The sequence below is a fragment of the Grampus griseus genome (genome assembly GCF_964374135.1).
Source record: "Grampus griseus genome assembly, chromosome: 7".
Lineage (NCBI taxonomy): Eukaryota > Metazoa > Chordata > Mammalia > Artiodactyla > Delphinidae > Grampus > Grampus griseus.
The window spans coordinates 65721185-65740741 of NC_139001.1; the positions used below are offsets into that span (position 1 = coordinate 65721185).

The 19557-nt window shown below is 37.9% G+C and overlaps 1 protein-coding gene across 1 annotated transcript in view; it reads left to right on the top strand.

Annotated features, from left to right (window-relative positions):
* TTC21B (tetratricopeptide repeat domain 21B) overlaps nt 1-19557 on the top strand; it is an 84670-nt gene that overhangs the window by 39842 nt on the left and 25271 nt on the right. Inside the window, exons 19-22 of the mRNA XM_082658867.1 lie at nt 2354-2460; nt 6710-6898; nt 10748-10858; nt 11794-11875. Of these exons, the coding sequence (XP_082514993.1) occupies nt 2354-2460; nt 6710-6898; nt 10748-10858; nt 11794-11875 (489 nt within the window). The remainder of the gene's footprint in view (nt 1-2353; nt 2461-6709; nt 6899-10747; nt 10859-11793; nt 11876-19557) is intronic.

Sequence of the window (19557 nt, forward strand, 5' to 3'; positions counted from 1 at the left end):
TTTTTTATACATTTCACTCTGATTTTGGGAATTTTTGTTTTGAGTTCCTTCCTTCTCCCCTCCCATTTTTATTTTTGCCAATACCATGTTTTCTGTGATTTTAAAATATGTTTGGATACATAGATAAGGCAAGCCAACTCTAAATTTTCTAATATGTCTAAAATGGTCTTTTAATTTAGCTTTGAAGTTGATGCTTAAATTCTAATTTGAATGCATTTATTTATTCCGTAAAAATACTTGCATGAGACTTGTCAGACCTTGCTTGAAACACTACAGATGGCCTAAATGTGGATATGCATTTTTTAAAAGGTTGTAGAGGAGGAGAGATTCAAGTAGTATGTTTTACTTATATGGGCATAAGTATATTACATTTATGCAGTATAAATACTTTCATTTAATAATTTGCTGAGCACATCCAATGGTGAACTTAGATGCCTTCATGTGCATTTCATTATATGTTATTAATGCTCACATTAGTTTTTGAGGCAAATAAAATTATCTACATTTTTAAATTAGCATCTAATACTCAATTTTCTTGAGTTATCCAGGTTCACCTAGCTGATATAGTAGCACCAGCGTTCTAAGAAACATCTTAAACTTAGCATGTTTGAAAGTGAATTCCTTATCTGCCTCCCCCATCTCTTCTATGTGCAGCCTTCTCTATCTCAATAACTTCAGCCTTCTTTGTAGTTTTGAAGAACCAAAATCCTTGCCTTCACCCTTGCCCATAGGAAATCCTCTTGGTTCTGCCTTCTAGATACATTCAGAATTCTCCTGTGTCTCATTATTTCCACTACTGTTACCCTGTCCTAGCTACATCGTCTCTTATGTGGATTAAAGCAGTAGCCTACACCTGGTCTCCCTGTTACCCAGTCCTCAACCCCACAGCTGGACACAGCCTTTCCCAACCCAGCAGCACTATTGGACCTTTTAAACAACCAAAGTTTGATCACACCTGCTCAAGCTCCCCCTTGTCTCCCATTTCTCTGAGTTAACCAAAGTCTTACAGTGGCTTACATGGCCTTCACACGTGCATGCTGTTGTTCCTCTGACCTCTCCTTCCAGCCTGCTCTCACCATTGTCACGGCTCCCTAGTTCCTTGTACCACCTTAGAGCTTTTCTTACCTGTAAAATAGCAATAACAAAACCTGCTTCTCAGGTTGAGATTTTAAATAAATAATGATGTATTCAAACAGAATATGGCTCAGGCCATGCTGTCGATAAATGGTAGAAGAAACATCTTTTTGTTAATTATCTAGGGTTCTTTTATTACTCTTAGATTACAAAATAATAATACCAAATACTTAAATAGCACTTGACATGTACAAGACTTTAATTGCTTTGCATATATTAGCTTATTTAATAATTTACTAACTTTTTAAATTTTACAGTAATCTTATGAGATAGGTACTATTATTTCCCCTATTTTACAGATGAAAGGGAGGCACAGAATAGATAACTACCTTGTTCAACTAGGACCTTGTTAACTAGAAAGTGATAAAGCCTAGATTTGAAACCAGACAGGTTGGCATCAAAGTCAGTGTTTATTATGTATATATGTATGTGTATATATATGTATACTTTATTAAGTTCTGTTATTTAAAAATAAATAGCAGTTATCTTCTTAATTGCATGTACTAACTACCCCATCTTGTTTTTAAATGACTTCAATAAACAGAGGTGCTTATACACTTAAGAATGGAAATTGAGGACTTTCCTAGTGGTGCAGTGGTTAAGAATCCACCTGCCAATGCCGGGTACACAGGTTCGATCTCTGATCTGGGAAGATCCCACATGCTGAGGAGCAACTAAGCTCATGCGCCACAACTACTGAGCCCATGTACCCTAGAGCCCATGCACCGCAACTACTGAGCCCCACACGCCGCAACTACTGAGGCTTGTGCACTCTAGAGCCCACACGCCTAGAGCCCACGCTCCTCAATAAGAGAAGCCACCGCAATGAGGAACCCATGCAACGCAACAAAGAGCAGCCCCTGCTCACCACAACTAGAGGAAGCCCATGCGCAGCAACAAAGACAGATAAACAAACAAATTAATTAATTAAATCTTTAAAAAAAAAAAAGAATGGAAATTGAAACTCTTCTCTGTGTTGTTGTATTGTTATCTCTTGTATGTCTAAGAAATGCCTCCAGTTCTTTAACTTTTCTTCCAGCCAGTTTTTATCCTAAATCTTTTTTTTTTCCCAATTTGGCCATTCTTCAGTTAATTTATTGAACCTTTTTAAACTTTATTCACTATTTTTCAAAGTCAAGTATAAAAACTTATAGAAAAATGTAAAGATTCATTTTAAATGAATTATTATTTTTTCCCATTATATTTTGTTCTTTCATAGTAAATGAACTGTCAGCTCTCACAGAGGATGGACGTTCTCAAGTTCTTCTAGCAAAAGTTTATAGTAAAGTGGACAGACCTGGTGATGCAGTTGCTTCATTACAACAGGTAAACAAATGCCTTTGTAAGGGGTTAAGGGTGGGTGATGGTCTCAGAAGGAAATATGCCACACGTAAAAGGAAGACAATCTTTTGGCCCAACTGTCATAGAAAATAAGTCAAATAGAAATAATGATTGAATGCCAGTGGATTGTACTGTTTAAATGTATTGTTGCTAATTATTAATAACAATTAGGGAAGGTTGATATTTTTAATCCTGTTTTATAGCTGAGGGAGCTTGGTTTAATAACTTGTGTGAAGTCACATGACTAGTGTCATAGGCAGGAGTTGAACTCATTTTTTTCTTCCACTTATTTATATCTTCTTCTTCTTTAATTTCCTTTAATGTTTTGTGGTTTTCAATGTAGAGGTTTTGTACTCATTTCCTTAGATGTATTCCTAAGTGACTGATGTGTTTTGATGATTTTTCAATTTCTAGTTTGCTAACAGTTTTGTCTAATACACTTTCTGCATCTATCAAAATGGTCATGTGACTTTTCTCCAATTTTTTTTCCTGTTTATTAAATTGATTGATTTTTGAATGTTAAACCATCCTTACAGTACTGAAATAAATGTCACTGTTGTGATTTTTCAAAAGACATTGCTGGAATTTAAAGATAGTTCCTAATATTTTGTTCAAGGTTTGTGCATATATGTTCATTAGAAAGGTTGGTCTCTAAGACATGCTATTTCTTTAATGTTTGGAACAATTCAGTATTAGCACCTTTGAGACCTTGAGGTTTCTTTGACAGAAGATTTTTATTAATAGATTCAATATCTCTAGATTTCAACACACAAAATGTGTGTGTGTTTCAGGCAATGTCCAATAATATTTTTTTGTTCAAATTGTGAATGAATGGAGCTCACACTGTTAGATTTCTGTGACCCCCATGTAAGCTTATGATTTCATTAAGATATGTAATCTTCAACAATGTAATATCTTACCCTTAATTGTTGGTATGTTTTATCCCTGTTTTCTGAATTATATGATAAAGGAATGGCACTTAACCTGAGGTTAGCTACCATTAGCTAAAAGGAAAGTGTAATTTTCATAAATTTAGACTTTCAAAACATTTTAGAAGCGAATTTGGCATATTTCATTCCATCATGAATAGCATTAGTCTCAGTGACTGGTTGCATGAGCTTCTGTGTTCTATGAGCAGACACATTGAATAACACTAAAAGACAAACTGTGGTTAGACAATGCCAACAAACCAAAATCAAATTCATTTTAAGTTTATATGTTATAGCACAGGGATTTTTCACCTTTCATAAAATTTGAAGAGCTATAACGTTCTTTCCAACTATAATATTCTTTGCATTCTGATCTCTGAAAAAGTAAATCTTTTTGAGGTACAATACAAACAATTTGAATTTGAATATAGAATTACAATACAACTCAAATAGTGTAATCAAAGTGTTTGATATTTTAAATTCATTTATTCAGCAACCATTTATTGAGCTTAATTCTCCACATTATGGAACTTGGGAGTTGCATCATAATATTTTTGCATAGTTGCTAAACATGAAATATGTTTCGGACTTCCGAAATAACTCCACATTTCTTCATCCCTCTCTGTCATCTTTTAGCCTTATCTATTATTATCTTTTAGCCCAGACTCCTCCTAACTGATCCCCATCCTCTTATTGAACAATAGAGGTGAAAATCATGGGATCCATCTTCAAATATGTTCACCATGATAGGAGCTTGAAATTTTTGTTGAATGACTGAAAGGAAATCATAGATTATTTTAATTGTTTAATTGCAGGAACAGTTAAAGGAAAAATCACTTTAGTATAGGCATTATCTTTTCTGTGAAAACAAAATCTAAACTAGAAATAAAAAACCTATGTGCCATAAAACACTAACAATTTTAGGACATTATAACTTGATATAGTTTTAATTAATATGTACAGATTATACTTGTGTTTGCTTCCTTCACTCAACGTTCATTTGTATGGATTTTTCCAGTATAGCTCCATCTTCATATAAAAAGTAATGTGATATTCTGATTTTATTGGCATATTTTGCTTTGATGTTGTCTTCGGTAAGATACAATAAGGCTATTGAAATAAAAAGGGAAAATTAAGAATTCTTTGAAATAAGATGTTTATATATATACTTTCTTCTACCCAAGGGTTTGATGGAATTTAGAAGAATATTATAATAAAGGAAGGGGGAGGGAAAAGTAATGGTGTTGACAGATCAGGGTTAATATGCTTACTGTAAAAGACCATGAAATTTATTTCTGATAAAAGCAAGGAAAAGTATAGGGAATGGTATCAATTCTTCAAGAAAATTTTATTCTATGTGAAAATGTTTTTTAATGATTATTATATATACTTAGAGAAATTGAGCATTGTTTTATGATATCTTTAATAAAAAATGAAAAAAACTTTTGCTCAAGATCCACCCCCTCCCAACCCCCCAATTATTTACCTTTAAGAAAATTGCAAGGTATCACAAAGCCTAACTTATAAAGGTTTTTCTCTAGGAAGTTAAGCTCATGAGGTCCACCTATTTGACATTTAGAGATTTAGTTGATGCAGAGATAAAACTCACACTGTCTAGAGAAAGAAGTGCATATCTTTTAACCTAGTGCAACCATATAATTTATCATTCAAGCCAGAATACTTTTGAGAAAGAAAATTAATAATTAAGCTGGCATAATAGGTATAAAAGGGTACTGCCCCTATTTAGACCAGTTGTTTCAGAGTTCTTTGTGAGTGTGTGTGTGTGCGTGTGCACATATGCAAAACCGTGCACACTGGTACATGCATAATATAAAACATCAAATACACAAACGTGCACATACCTCTATACTTATAAACACACATTAATATAACCAAAATTAAAATTTCATGAAACAGTGTTAACCTTTACCACATGCTATATATACAGTATTTTTTAATCCTTTCTCTTTCATTTCCAAAAGAATGCTTATCATGATACCCTAAAATATTATGACCTGTGGTTCCCCAAAATAATCAGCTTTAGACCATCTTCATCAAATACCAGTTGTCAACCAACGTTTTGACAGGAGTCCCCAGAAGGGCTTGTTGTGTGTAGCATAATGTATGGCAGATGGTGGGCATTTATTGTTCATTAAATGAATGCATGAATGCATGAGTGAATGATTAGCTCAAAGTTAAAGTTTATTGTAAAGGCCTAACGCCTAGGAGTTCTCTGTCACTTGTTAAAGGAAGGTCTCGATGTTTCAGAAATGAGACTTGTGGGTGGGAAGGCTGATACTCCTCCAATTTAGCAAATTACTCTACGTTCTTAGTCTGAGGAAGGCCCCTACCTCCTTAGGAGTGTCTGTGCATAGTGTGGGACCAGGTATATACACCATCAATTGGTTAGGCATTTCCTTGTCATCAGACATTTGGGTTGCTTCCAGATTTGTTTTTGTTTTGTTGTTGTTGTTTTGTTTTTACAACAGGCCTTTTTTTTTTTTTTTTGCGGTATGCGGGCCTCTCCCTGTTCTGGCCTCTCCCGTTGCAGAGCACAGGCTCCCGACGTGCAGGCTCAGCGGCCATGGCTCACGGGCCCAGCCACTCCACGGCATGTGGGATCTTCCCGGACCGGGGCACGAACCTGTGTCCCCTGCAGCGGCAGGCGGACTCTCAACCACTGCGCCACCAGGGGAGCCCAACAGGCCATTTTTTTTTAATAACAAATAACATGTTTCCTTTTTTCCTTCTAAGTGATGTCCTTAATACCTTCCCAAGAATGAAACAGCTAAGTTCAATAGTGTGTTAATTTTAGGAAGTTAGTATGTTTTACGAGGGTGCTCCCCAGAAAGATGGGACTGATTTATATGCCATTGACAATATGTGGATGTACTTACTCCCTGAAACATGCCAGTATTTGATTCAATAACTTCTAGATACAATTTTATTAATTTAATAAACATTTACAGTTTTCATTTTTTTAATTACAACATGTAGACATCTTTTCTAAATATTTGTTTCATGGTTGCATTTCCTCTTAGTGAGTTTCCTGTGCATATTCTTATAACAGTGGGAAAGGATTCAGTACTTTTATAGCATTTTAGTTGCAAAGATAAGTGCATACTGGCTTATTTGCAAACAAGTACCTTTTTAAAACCTCAGTTAAGACATTTTCTTTGGATCAGGCTTTGTTAGATTGAGGGCCATTAATGCTTAAATAAATCTGTAAAATTATGCTACATGTGAGTTACTGAGAATTGTTTAATTTCTTTTTAAAATTCCTTTTTATCCTTATATTTTTCTAGGCTCGAGAATTACAAGCTCGGGTACTAAAACGTGTTCAGATGGAACAGCCAGATGCAGTTCCTGCACAGAAACATTTAGCAGCTGAAATTTGTGCAGAGATTGCAAAACATTCTGTTGCTCAGCGAGACTATGAAAAAGCAATTAAATTTTATAGAGAGGCTCTTGTTCATTGTGAAACAGATAATAAGGTCAGTACTTTTATCAAATTTTAAGCACCTTATATTCCAGATGTCATCTAATTTCCCCAAATGTAAACTTCTTAACAGCTTATTTATAAAGATTTGAAAAGAAATGTAATAAAAATGCAAGTTAAAATATTAATATTGGTTTCAGAAATACTTCAAAATACATGATGCCTTAATAATGTTAGTCTAAAATTATTATGAAGTGATATAAAGTAAATCTGTAAGCTCTTTTTACATTCATCTGTGTTTTAATAATTACTTTAAAACAATTCTCAAATTCAAATAAATATCTGAATCTAGAGGATTCGATTCAGTTTACTAAACAGCTATTGTATTTTCATTGCTGTTTGGTGCTGGATATACAAAAGCAACTAGATTGAATCTCTTAACTTCAAATGGCACAGGTTGCTTCCATGTCTTGGCTATTGTAAACAGTGCTGCGGTGAACAGTGAGATGCATGTATCATTTCGAATTATGGTTTTCTCTGGATATACATCCAGGAATGTGATTGCTGGATCATACAATAGTTCTATTTTTAGTTTTTTTCTAAGGAAACTCCATACTGTTCTCCATAGTGGTTGTACCAATTTACATTCCCACAAACAGTGTAGGAGGGTTCCCTTTTCTCCACACCCTTTCCAGCATCTGTTTCTGTTTGTAGACTTTTTGATGATGGCCATTCTGACCAGTTTGAGGTGATAACTCATTGTGGTTTTGATTTGCGTTTCTCTAAATGATTAGTGACGTTGAGCATCTTCTCACGTGCTTTTTGGCCGTCTGTATGTCTTTGGAGAAATGTCTAGATCTTTTGCCCATTTTTTGGTTCGGTTGTTTGCTTTTTTAACGCTGAGCTGCATGAGCTGTTTGTAAATTTTGGAGGTTAATCCCTTGTCATTTGCATTGTTTGCAAATATTTTCTCCCATTCTGTGGGTTGTCTTTTTGTTTATGGTTTCCTTTGCTGTGCAGACGCTTTTAAGTTTAATTCGGTCCCATCTGTTTTTGGGTTTTTTTTTTCCATTACTCTAGGAGGTGGATCCAAAAAGATATTGCTGCAATCTATGTCAGAGAATGTTCTGCCTATGTTTTCCTCTAAGAGTTTTATAGTGTCTGGACTTACATGTAGGTCTTTGATCCATTTTGAGTTTATTTTTGTGTATGGTGTTAGAGAATGTTGTAATTTCATTCATTTACATGTAGCTGTCCAGTTTTCCCAGCACAATTTATTGAAGAGACTGTCTTTTCTCCATTGCATAGTCTTGACTCCTTTGTTGTAGATTAATTGACCATAGGGGCGTGGGTTTATTTCTGGGCATTCTATCCTGTTCCATGGATCTATATTTCTGTTTTTGGGCCAGTAACATACTGTTTTGATGACTGTAGATTTATAGAATAGTCTGAAGTCAGGGAGCCTGATCCCTCCAGCTCCGTTTTTCTTTCTGAAGATTGCTTTGGCTATTTGGGGTCTTTTGTGTCTCTGTACAAATAAAAAATTTTTTGTTCTAGGTCTGTGAAAAATGCCATTGGTAATCTGCTAGGGATTGCAGTGAATCTGTCGATTGCCTTGGGGAGTATAGTCATTGTGACAGTATTGATTCTTCCAATCCAAGAACATGTTATATCTTTCCATCTGTTTGTGTCATCACTGATTTCTTTCATTGGTGTCTTTTGCCTCCTTAGGTAGGTTTATTTCTAGGTATTTTATTCTTTTTGATCTGATGGTAAATGGGATTGTTTCTTTAATTTCTCTTTCTGATCTTTCCTTGTTAGTGTGTAGGAATGCAAGAGATTTCTGTGTATTAAATTTTGTATCCTGCAACTTTACTGATTCCATTGACGGGCTCTAGTAGTTTTCTGGTAGCATCTTAAGGATTTTCTATGTATAGTATCATCATGTCATCTGGAAACAGTGACAGTTTTACTCCTTCTTTGCCAATTTGGATTCCTTTTATTTCTTTTTCTTCTCTGATTGCCATGGCTAGGACTTCCAAAACTATGTCGAATAAGAGTGGCAAGAGGGGACATCCTTGTCTTGTTCCTGATCTTAGAGGAAATGCTTTCAGCTTTTCACCATTGAGTATGATGTTAGCTGTAGGTTTGTCATATATGGTCTATATTATGGTGAGGTATGTTCCCTCTATTCCTACTTTCTATAGAGTTTTTATCATAAATCGGTGTTGAATTTTGTCAAAAGCTTTTTCTGCATCTATTGAGATGATGATATGGTTTTTATTCAGTTTGTTGATATGGTATATCACACTGATTGATCTGCAGATACTGAAGAATCCTTGCATCCCTGGGATAAATCCCACTTGATCATGGTGTATGATCCTTTTAATGTATTGTTGGATTTGGTTTGCCAGTATTTTGTTGAGTGTTTTTGAGTCTGTGTTCATCAGTAATATTGGCCTGTAGTTTTCTTTTCTTCTGGTATCTCTGTCTGGTTTTGGTATCAGGATGATGGTGGCCTCATAAAATGAGTTTGGGAGTGTTCCTTCCTCTGCAGTATTTTGGAATACTTTCAGAAGGATAGGTATTAACTCTTCTCTAAATGTTTGGTAGAATTTACCTGTGAAGTCATCTGGTGTTGCAGTTTTGTTTGTTGGAAGTTTTTTTATCACAATTTCAGTACTTGTGATTGGTCTGTTCATATTTGCAATTTCTTCCTGATTCAGTATTGGGAGATTGTATCTTTCTAAGAATTTGTCATTTCTTTCAGATTGTCCATTTTGTTGGCATATAGTTGCTTGTAGTGTCTCTTATGATCCTTTGTATTTCTGTGGTGTCCGTTGTAACTTCTCCGTTTTCATTTCTAATTTTATTGATTTTTGCCCTCTCCCTTTTTTTCTTGAAGAGTCTGGCTAAAGGTTTATCAATTTTGTTTATGTTTTCAGAGAACTAGCTTTTAGTTTCATTGATCTTTTCTATTTTTTTTTAGTCTCTATTTTATTTATTTCTGCTCTGATCTTTATGACTTCTTTCCGTCTACTAACTTTGGGTTTTCTTTGTTTTTCTTTCTCTAGTTGCTTTAGGTGTAAGGTTAGGTTGTTGATTTGAGAGTTGTCTTGTTTCCTGAGGTAGGATTGTATTTCTGTAAACTTCTCTTAGAACTGCTTTCTCTGCATCCCATATGTTTTGGATCATGATGTTTTCATTGTCATTTGTCTCTAGGTAATTTTTGATTTCCTCTTTGATTTCTTCAGTGATCCACTGGTTGTCATGGCCAGTTTTATAAACTAAAATGTTATTACTCTCAGATCTTGATAGATGATCAACATTTTAAAACAATACTCTAGTAAATGGGTAAATATTTAAATAAGTGATGTAGAACACGAGACAACCATGTTCTAGAATTTAAAGTTTAAGATTAGACGTTTTGAAATAATACAACTCTTTCAGATGTAAGGCAAAGATAATCTTTATTAAGTCATAACCAAATAGGTACCTTGTTCAGTGGTGACTAAAGTAACTGGAATCATAGTTGTACATCTAGAGCATATCTGCTTCAAGCTTTTTATTTTACAAATGAGGAAACAGGTTTAGAGAAGTAAAGGGCCCCATCATGGAGAAGCTTGGACTAGAATCATAGCTCCTAATTTAAGACCAGTGTTCTTTTCACAGTGCTTTGTGTCTCTCTACTTTTCAACTGAGGCACAGCCTGTTTTTCCTTTTTTTTTCCCCAGTATAAGAGAAACTAGAGATGAGCAAACCTATAGTTTTCCTGCTTATCGTGCTTGGCCTTTTTATTGCAATAACTCTTGGTCAAATAAAGTTTCATCTGTGCCTACACATTTTCCTATTTCACTTTTTATTCCAAACATTTTCTGACTAATCTTGCCCTTCTTCTCTGTAGATAATGCTGGAGCTGGCACGATTATACCTGGCACAAGATGACCCTGACGCCTGCCTGCGGCACTGTGCTCTGCTTCTCCAGAGCGACCAGGACAATGAAGCTGCCACCATGGTTAGTCCAGGAGACTTCACTGCTGTAAAGGCAGTTGTGTTTTATGTTTATTCCAAGGGGCAGTTTCAAATTTTAACTGATAAAACTAATAGGAGATGAGATGCCTGGCTCATGTTGGCTTTTGGAAGAAATAACACTTTTAACATTATTAGTATATTTTACCAATAAACACCAAGACTCTCTTTATTTTATGAGAATGGTGAACTTAGGTCAGGTTTTTGCTTGCCCTTTTTGGGCCTAGTTAATTTTTCTTTATGCTTGGTCAGGAGGAGTTCATGTGGTAAAGCTCTAATTTGCTAAAGACTAACTGTTACCAGTTTCAGTGGCACTTTCTGAGTTACAGAAAAAATTCTTCATGTATCATTTTAAGGTGTGTGTTTATTAAATAGAGTTTTGCTTTTCTTTCTCATTTTTACCTGGGTTGAGGTTTTTGGTAGCTTTTCAAACAGCTACATAGATGACAGTTTGTGAGGTTCATTTAATAATTTTACAAATGAGCCACTGTAACTGAAAAGAAATACCAGACCTCTCCCTTTTAAAGCACTTGCTCATTTTAAATTCCTTTGAAATACTTAAGGTTTCAGAATGTTCTGGGTTTTCTTTTAAAATCTTCTCGTTATTTTAGCCAAGTGAGACACAGAGAGTGTGCAGTTCCCTTCAAGTTTCTGTTTTTAGAATAACTCCTTGAAACATATTTTATGCTAAAATACAGTTTTTGCAAACAGAAATGTTTCACATCCTTGATTATCTTCTGTTATACTGATCTCAGTGCTAATCTGCTTAAGGTGTACTTGACTTTTAAATGGCTCCGTTTCATAAAACTTTGCCCTCCTCATATTTCTCAGATGTGTTTTCATAGCAACCAGTCTTGATAGGAATACTATGCTTTGTAAAATATGTGGCAGTATTTTTAGAACCAACGTTTACCTTTATAGATGATGGCAGATCTCATGTTCAGAAGACAGGACTACGAACAAGCCGTGTTTCATTTACAACAGCTTTTAGAACGAAAACCAGGTAAATATCCACTGATTATACCTTCTAATGCAATCAACTCCCTTTCTCTTCTTTTTGGCTGTTATGCTGCTTATTCCACACCTGCCCTTGAGCAGCTGAAATGGTTATAAGAAAAATGACTGGTCATTAAGGTGACTGGTCTCACTTTAAATCATGACCAGAGACCCCAGATGGGCCCTCAGATTCTGCCTGGCAATCCTACTGTACTTCTCTAATGAATTCACTCACTCCATCCCCCTTTTATACTTTCTCCTCTCCACAAACCTTTGACACCCTTTCCCCTCTTCTTGTCCTTTCCCCTTTCCCCTCTTCTTGTCCTCAGCTAGAAACCTTGCCTCCTACCTCACTGAGAAAACGTGAGCACCTGGAAGAGAAAGTCTCCCTCTTCCTGTCCCCAGGTCCGCCTGCTCCCCAGGTCTGCCACCCCACCTGCAACAGCTGCTCCCTGTGGGCACTGGATGCCTCCCCTCCCCTCCTGAAGGGCTTTACTTCTGCTGTTCTCTCTCTCCTGTACCATCATCTTCTTCCCAGTCAGCACATAAATTTGCTGTGATACCTGCCCGTTTTAAAGACATTAGTACATAAAACCCAGCTCTTAAGTCTCCAGTTACTCTCCCCTTCCAATTACAGCTCCATTTTCCACTGTAGCAGATTTCCTCTGAAGGATTTCTGTCTGCTGTCTTCACTGTCTCCTCCACTCCTGCACTCCAGGGAGGCTGCTTCTGCAGGGTGGCCAGTGCCCTCCATGCTGCCAGACCCAGGTCTGATTCTCAGTTCTCTGCTTTCTGGGCCTGACAGTGTACTTAGCACAGCTTACCCGCTCCTTCATGAAAGACGTCCTTGACTTGTCTTCCGGGATGCTGGGCTTACCTGGTATTTTCCCAGCTGACCGCTCTGTTTCACCCTCCTTTGTTAGATCTGTCTTCTCTTTATGACCTTTAAATGTCAGAGGGTTGTAGACACCATTTCTCAAACGTTTTCCCCTTTAATACCTTCACTGCTCTAGGTGACTTCATCCAGGCCCCCGGCTTTACGTCCAGTGTCCAGTCCCGACTCATCTACACCACTGCTTATTTGCATTCCCACTCAGCTGCCTAGGAGGCTCTCCAGCTTAACCTGTCCAAAACACAATACTGGATCTTTTCCTTCCCTCCAGATCTACTCCTTCTCTTTTTCTCATTTCCGTAAATGGCATTACCATTTATCCATTTACGCCAGTCCCAAACCTTCTAGTTACCTTTGTCTCATCTTTCTTCTCATATACCACGTCCAGTCTGTCAGCAAATCCCTGTTAGCTCTACCTTCAAAATATGTCTAGGATCCCATCACTTTTACCACCTCTACTGCTGCCACCCTGGTCATTTCTCACACGGATTACTGCAGTATTCGCACAACTCACCTCTGTTTCTATGCCTTGCCCCCAAATAGTTTAGAAATGCTTTCAGCTGAAAGTAGTGGTTATCCTCCCCCCCATACTCTAGTGGCCTAAATAATTATGGCTTTTATTTTTCTCTTACGTTAAAGAAATTTAAAAGTAGATTGTGCTGGGAATGGCCCAGAGATTCCACGGTATCATCAGGAAGTCTGAGTCCTTCTGTCTTTTTCTTCTACCATCATTAGCCAAACTTCCATTTTAAGTATCACGTCCAAGATGACCGCTGCAGCCCTAGGCATTGATGTTCCTGGATGGGGAAGGTGGAGGTGGGCCAAAGGGCATACCTCCTCAGTGAGTCATCTTTTCTTTCTTTAAAAAAAAAAAAACCCTTTCTAGAAGCACCTCTGTAGCTGCAAAACAGAGTGGGAAATGTCATCTTCTAGCTGAACACAGTGCCACGTAGAATAAAATCAGAACTCTGATAGTGAAAAAGGAAGGGATAGTAGATATTAGGTAAGCAACAGCCCAGGCAGGTTAGTTCCTTGAGACTCTCCAGTTGCTGTTCCCTCTTCCTGGAGTATGTTCTGCTTTATTCCACTCAGAACTTTGCTCTCATGCTGCCTCTTCCTGAGGGTGCCCTTCCCCAGCCATCCTATGTCAATAACACCTCATTGCCCCCCATCCTCTTATCCTGTTCTCGGTCCTTTGTTTTATATTGCATTTGTAAAACAAAGCAAAACAAAAATTGTAAATAATAGATCATAAGCATCAAGTGGCCAGGAACTGGGTCTTCACTGCTATGAAGATGTAGAACAGTATCTGGCTGAGTATAACTATTGGATGAATACAAGAGTGGGAGGAGAAAAGGAAAGAAGGGAGTTGGGGTAAAGGGGGAAGGGAAGGGAATGTATGTTACTTACGTGTCAAAGTACTGGCTGAGAAGAGTTTGCGATCTCAGAGGAAGTCCTCGAGCTGTTGTTCAGTTCTTCCGACCCCTATGCCTTGTCTCAGGATGCTGCCATGGGCAGTCAGAGCTGCCTGGGTGGGGCAGCGTGTACACAGAGGTGGGCATGCCTCAAGGAGGGCAGCTCAGAGAACCAGAGACACTCGACTTGTTCCGCTGACTAATGCTGTAACTCGCTGAGGGTTTGAATTTATAGAACAGTCCCTTCTGCTTACAAATAAAACATTCCTAATTCCTAGTTAGGGCAAAGATTAGAAGGAAAAAATCTTGTTCTTATGGTGATGTCAACACTTTTAATTTCTTATTATTTTTATCATCTTTTAAGATTGTCTCCCACCTTTGGACTTCCTCAGGTCATGTCGTTTCTCACACTGTCTGCTCCAGCTCTTATTCAGATGTTACTTGAAAGAGTGCTCCTAATTCCTTTAACTTCTTACCTTTTCTGCTTACTCCAAGTCTAAAATATGGGCCATCCTTCCACTTCATTTGCCCAAACCTTACTCATACTTTCTTCAGGCCTAAGTTGTCTTCCTGCCATGGCTTCTCTCTTGGTTTCTATACTCTGTTTTGTCTTTTTTTCCTTCTCTGATCTACTGTTTAAGGTAATGCATGTAATATTTTCATTCTGACTATCTCAAGCTGTTCCCGTATTGCAGCATTTCCCTCTGAGTCAGTGATCCAACCTGGTTTCTTTAAAAAACAGACCTCTTTCCTTGTGAATATGTTTAAGCCATTGGTGGCAACAGTGCCCTTGCATGTAAGATTTGAAGAAGCCCCTCATCTGTCACGTGACTTTTGTATCACCCAGGTTACTTGGCCCCAGCACTTTTTCCAAATACATAATAGTGGTGCTCTGGACTGTCTACTTAAAAACAAATATAAAGTGAATTATTTATTCATAAATTCAGTAGAACGACCTAGTACTCCAGAAATACCAAACAACATACAACCACCAGCATCAGGTATATTTCCAGGTACATAGATGGCACAGAGTAATTGTTTACTGGTTGAATGGCTCAGTGAATGACTGTGAAATACCAAGTTGTTTAAAAATACAAAGTTTTAAGTAAATTTTTATTGTCTATGTGATATTTTGTTTTTAATCTTGCATTCTATGCTTTATTCCTAATAGGATTTTGTAAACTTATCCACTAGTCAATTATTCTAAAATCTGTGCATCTATACTTACTTTGTCATGTGTTATATAGGTCATCCTCAATAGCACATCTTATACTTCAAGGCTGTGTTTGAGCTTACTTCAGAAATGTACTGTCTAATTTGACTTAACCTAGCTAGTAGAAAATTCTCCATATAGATCTAATTATTGCTCTCTTGACAGATTACAAACCTTTTCTCTCTCAGAATCTCCAAATCGTCCTGAGTTCTCCCCTTCCCTCACACTAATTGGTTAACAAGTCCTATCAGTTCTCTCTGCTGAATAGCTATCACATCCTGTCCGTCTTCTCCTAGCCCACCACTCTAATGAAGAACTTTATTATCTCTCACCCGGACTAGTGCAGTTTCCCAGCTGATCTTCCAGCCTCTTGTCTCTTGCTGTGTTCCAGGCCATTGTAGGAACTATCATATTAATTCTAAAAAAAGCGAAAACTAGCCCTCTGCTTAAAATTTAGGATGACTTTCCAGGGTAAAGTCTAAACTACAGCATTATTTTGATAATAATACACCCCAGGATTACCCTTCCATCCGTATTTCTTATCCTTCTTCCTCTACTTCAGCATCTAGCACTCTCCATGCTCTTCTCAGCCCTGTCTTTGCACATGCCACCTGCCCTTGGAATGCCTTTGTCTGCCTAACAAGACTCAAAGTCTGATCCTCTGTGAAACCTCTTCTGCCTCCCCCAGGCAACGTTAGGAATTCTGTGCATTGTAATTCCATAGCACTTCATGCCTAATCACATCACATTATGGTTTTTCTTGGTATTTTCTCACTGTTCATTAATAAACATGAACTAACTTTTCAGAATATAATACATTTTAGCTTTCGACAGACTTCTTAAGTGCAGAAATTTGCCTTCTGTCAGATTTCATGGTTAACCAAAAGACAAGTTAATGTAATCTAACCTATCAGTGGTAATTATAACTTCAACTAATAATGAATGCATTTCAGTAATATTGTAAGGTGATAATTATTCAAGAAACTGGCCTCCCAAGGTTGACTTTAGATAATATCAGTGATATTATATATCACACACATTAGCAAAATCATACAAACAATTGGGGGCCAGGAATTTCAACCTTTACTTCCTGTCTAATCCAATTTAGCTTCTAGATTCTGTGGCTTCATTATAGGGTAGTCATCCTAGTTCTTAACAAAATATGTGGCATTATAGATACTACTATTGACGTTTATAGTTTTAAAGCTCTTTCATGCTTTTATTTGGTTTCCATGGCACTCTGAAGGTCAATATTATAATCCTGTTTTAAGAAAGTAAGTGATTCTAGACTCAGAGAATTTGAGTAATGTGCTGGAATTCGCATAAAAGATAAGACCAGTATTTGAATCCTCTTTCTGAAACCATACTCTGATCGCGCTCCTCTCTTTAGTGATACCAGAAGGCAGACAGAACAACATTTTGAAACCCAAGATTATGGGTCAAGAAAGGCAAATGGTGGGGGGGAGCGATCAAGATGGTGGAGTAGTAGAATGTGCAGCTCATCTCCTCCCATGAATGCATCAGAAATACCTCTACATGTGGAATGATTCTCACTGAATATCTACTGCATGCTAGCAGAAGACCTCAGACCTCTGAAAGGGCAAGAAAATCTCCACATAACCGGGTAGGACAAAATTAAAAAGGAAGAAAAAAAGAAAGTGAGAAAGGAATTGGGGATGGGACCTGCTCCCCTGGGAGGGAGCTATGAAAGAGGAAAGGTTCCTGCACCCAGGGAAGTCCCCTGATGGGGAGATCAGCAGGGACAGAGGGGGCGCTTCTGAGCCTCAGAGGAGAATGCAGCAGCCGGTTTGCAGCAGCTAGAATGGAGAGAGACCTGCACAGATGGTCAGTGCCACCACTCTGCACTCCCCAGCCTGAAACACACATCTGCTGGTGCTGGTGGGGGCTGGGTGCGGAACCTCAGGCTTCGGAGATCAGGCCCGGGGAGAGGACTGGGGTGGGCTGCATGGAAGCTCCCTGAACAGGCTGGAGTCTGGTGCAGCTGCACCCGCGGGTGTACGCACAGGGAGCCTGGGCTGCCTTAGAGGCCAGGCGCTGTTGTGTGGGTGGTGCGCAAGGGGAGGGGTGGGGCCCGCCATTACAGCTTTTTTTCCTGTGTGAGCTCTCAGGTGGCAAGACACAGCCTGCATGAGCTCCAAAAGCAGTTGTGAGCCACCACTGTCCCCTAGGCTTCAGGACCAACTGTGAGCCACCACTGCCCCTGTACTTTAGGAGTGGTCTCAAGCCACCAACTCCACCCTGCTGGACTCCAGGAGCAGTCGTGAGCCACCTCTGCTCCCGTTGTGTGCTCCAGGGATGCACGTGAGCTGCCACCACTGCTGAAAACCCCACAGCCCAGGCACCAGCTGCTGCATCTGTGCACCCCCTTCAAGGGGATAATGACCAGCACATACTGAGGAAAGTGGCGACAGGCATCCATACTAAAAACAGCCCTTGCACCAAAAATATTAAACCCACACGAGCTACACAGGGATGCTCCCTCCAAGACCACAATAGACAACTGTTTCTCCTAAACTCACAGAATAAGAGAAATATAAATAAAATGAAGAAGCAGAGGAACCACTCCCAGTTAAAAGACCAAGAGAATTCCCCTGAAAGAACAAACAATGAAGCAGATCTCTTCAGTCTAATAGACCCCAGTTTCAAAAAGGAGATAATGAAAATACTGAAGGAATTAAGAAAGGCTGTCGAAAGAAATGCAGAGTACTGTAAAAAGGAACTAGAAACTATAAAGAGGAACCAAGAAAAATTAGAAAACTCATTTGTCAAGACAAAGACTGAACTAAAGGCAGTGAATAGCAGAAGAAATAATGCAGAAGAATGAATAAGTGACCTGGAAGACAGAGTAATGGAAATCACCCAATCAGGACAGAAGACAGAAAGCCAAATGAAAAAAAATGAAAATATAAGAGATCTATGGGATAATATAAACCATGCAAATTTATGCATAATAGGGATTCCAGGAGGGGAAAGAAAGAGAACAGGGGATGGAAAATGAATTTGAAGAAATTATGGCAGAAAACTTCCCAAACCTAAAGAAGGAAACAGATAACCCAGTACAGGAAGCACAGAGGTAGAAAATCATCCACACGTAAATATGACATCAAAACCAGCAATCATAAGAAGAGAGTACAAACACAGGATACTGAAAATGCATTTAAAATTAAAAGACCAGCAACTTAAAACAATCTTATTTATACATAGACTGCTATATCAAAACCTCATGATAGGGACTTCCCTGTGGTGGTACAGTGATTAAGACTTTGCCTTCCAATGCAGGGGGTGCAGGTTTGATCCCTGGTCAGGGAGCTGAGATCCCAGATGCCTTGGGGCCAAAAGATCAAAATATAAAACAGAAGCAATGTAACAAAATTCAATAAAGACTTTAAAATTGGTCCACATCAAAAAATCTTTAAAGAAAAATAAAAACACTTCATGGTAACCACATACTGAAAATCTACAATAGATACACAGAAAAGAAAAAGGAATCAAAACACAGCACTAAAGTTAGTCATCAAATCACAAGAGAAGAGAACAAAAGAGGAAGGGAAGAAAAAAAGACCTACAAAAACAAATCCAAACCAGTTAACAAAATGGTAACAGGACATATATATCGATAATTACCTTAAATGTAAATGAAAGACATAGACTGGCTGAATGTGTACAAAAACAAGACCTGTATATATATGCTGTCTACAAGAGACCCACTTCAGATCTAGAGACACATACAGACTGAAAGTGAGGGGATGGAAGAAGGTATTCCATGCAAATGGAAATTTAAAGAAAGCTGGAGTAGCAATGCTCATATCAGACAAAATAGACTTTAAAATAAAGACTGTTACAAGAGACAGAGAAGGACATTACATAATGATCAAGGGATCAATCCAAGAAAAAGATGCAACAATTTTAAATATATATGTACCCACCATAGAAGCACCACAATATATAAGGCAAACAGTAACAGCCATAAAAGGAGAAATCGACAGTAACACAATAATAGTGGGGGACTTTAACACCCAACTTTCATCAGTGGACAGATCATCCAGACAAAAAAATCAACAAGGAAACACAGGCCTTAAATGACACATTAGACCAGGTGAACTTATATTTATAGAGCATTACATCCAAAAGCAGCAGAATACACATTC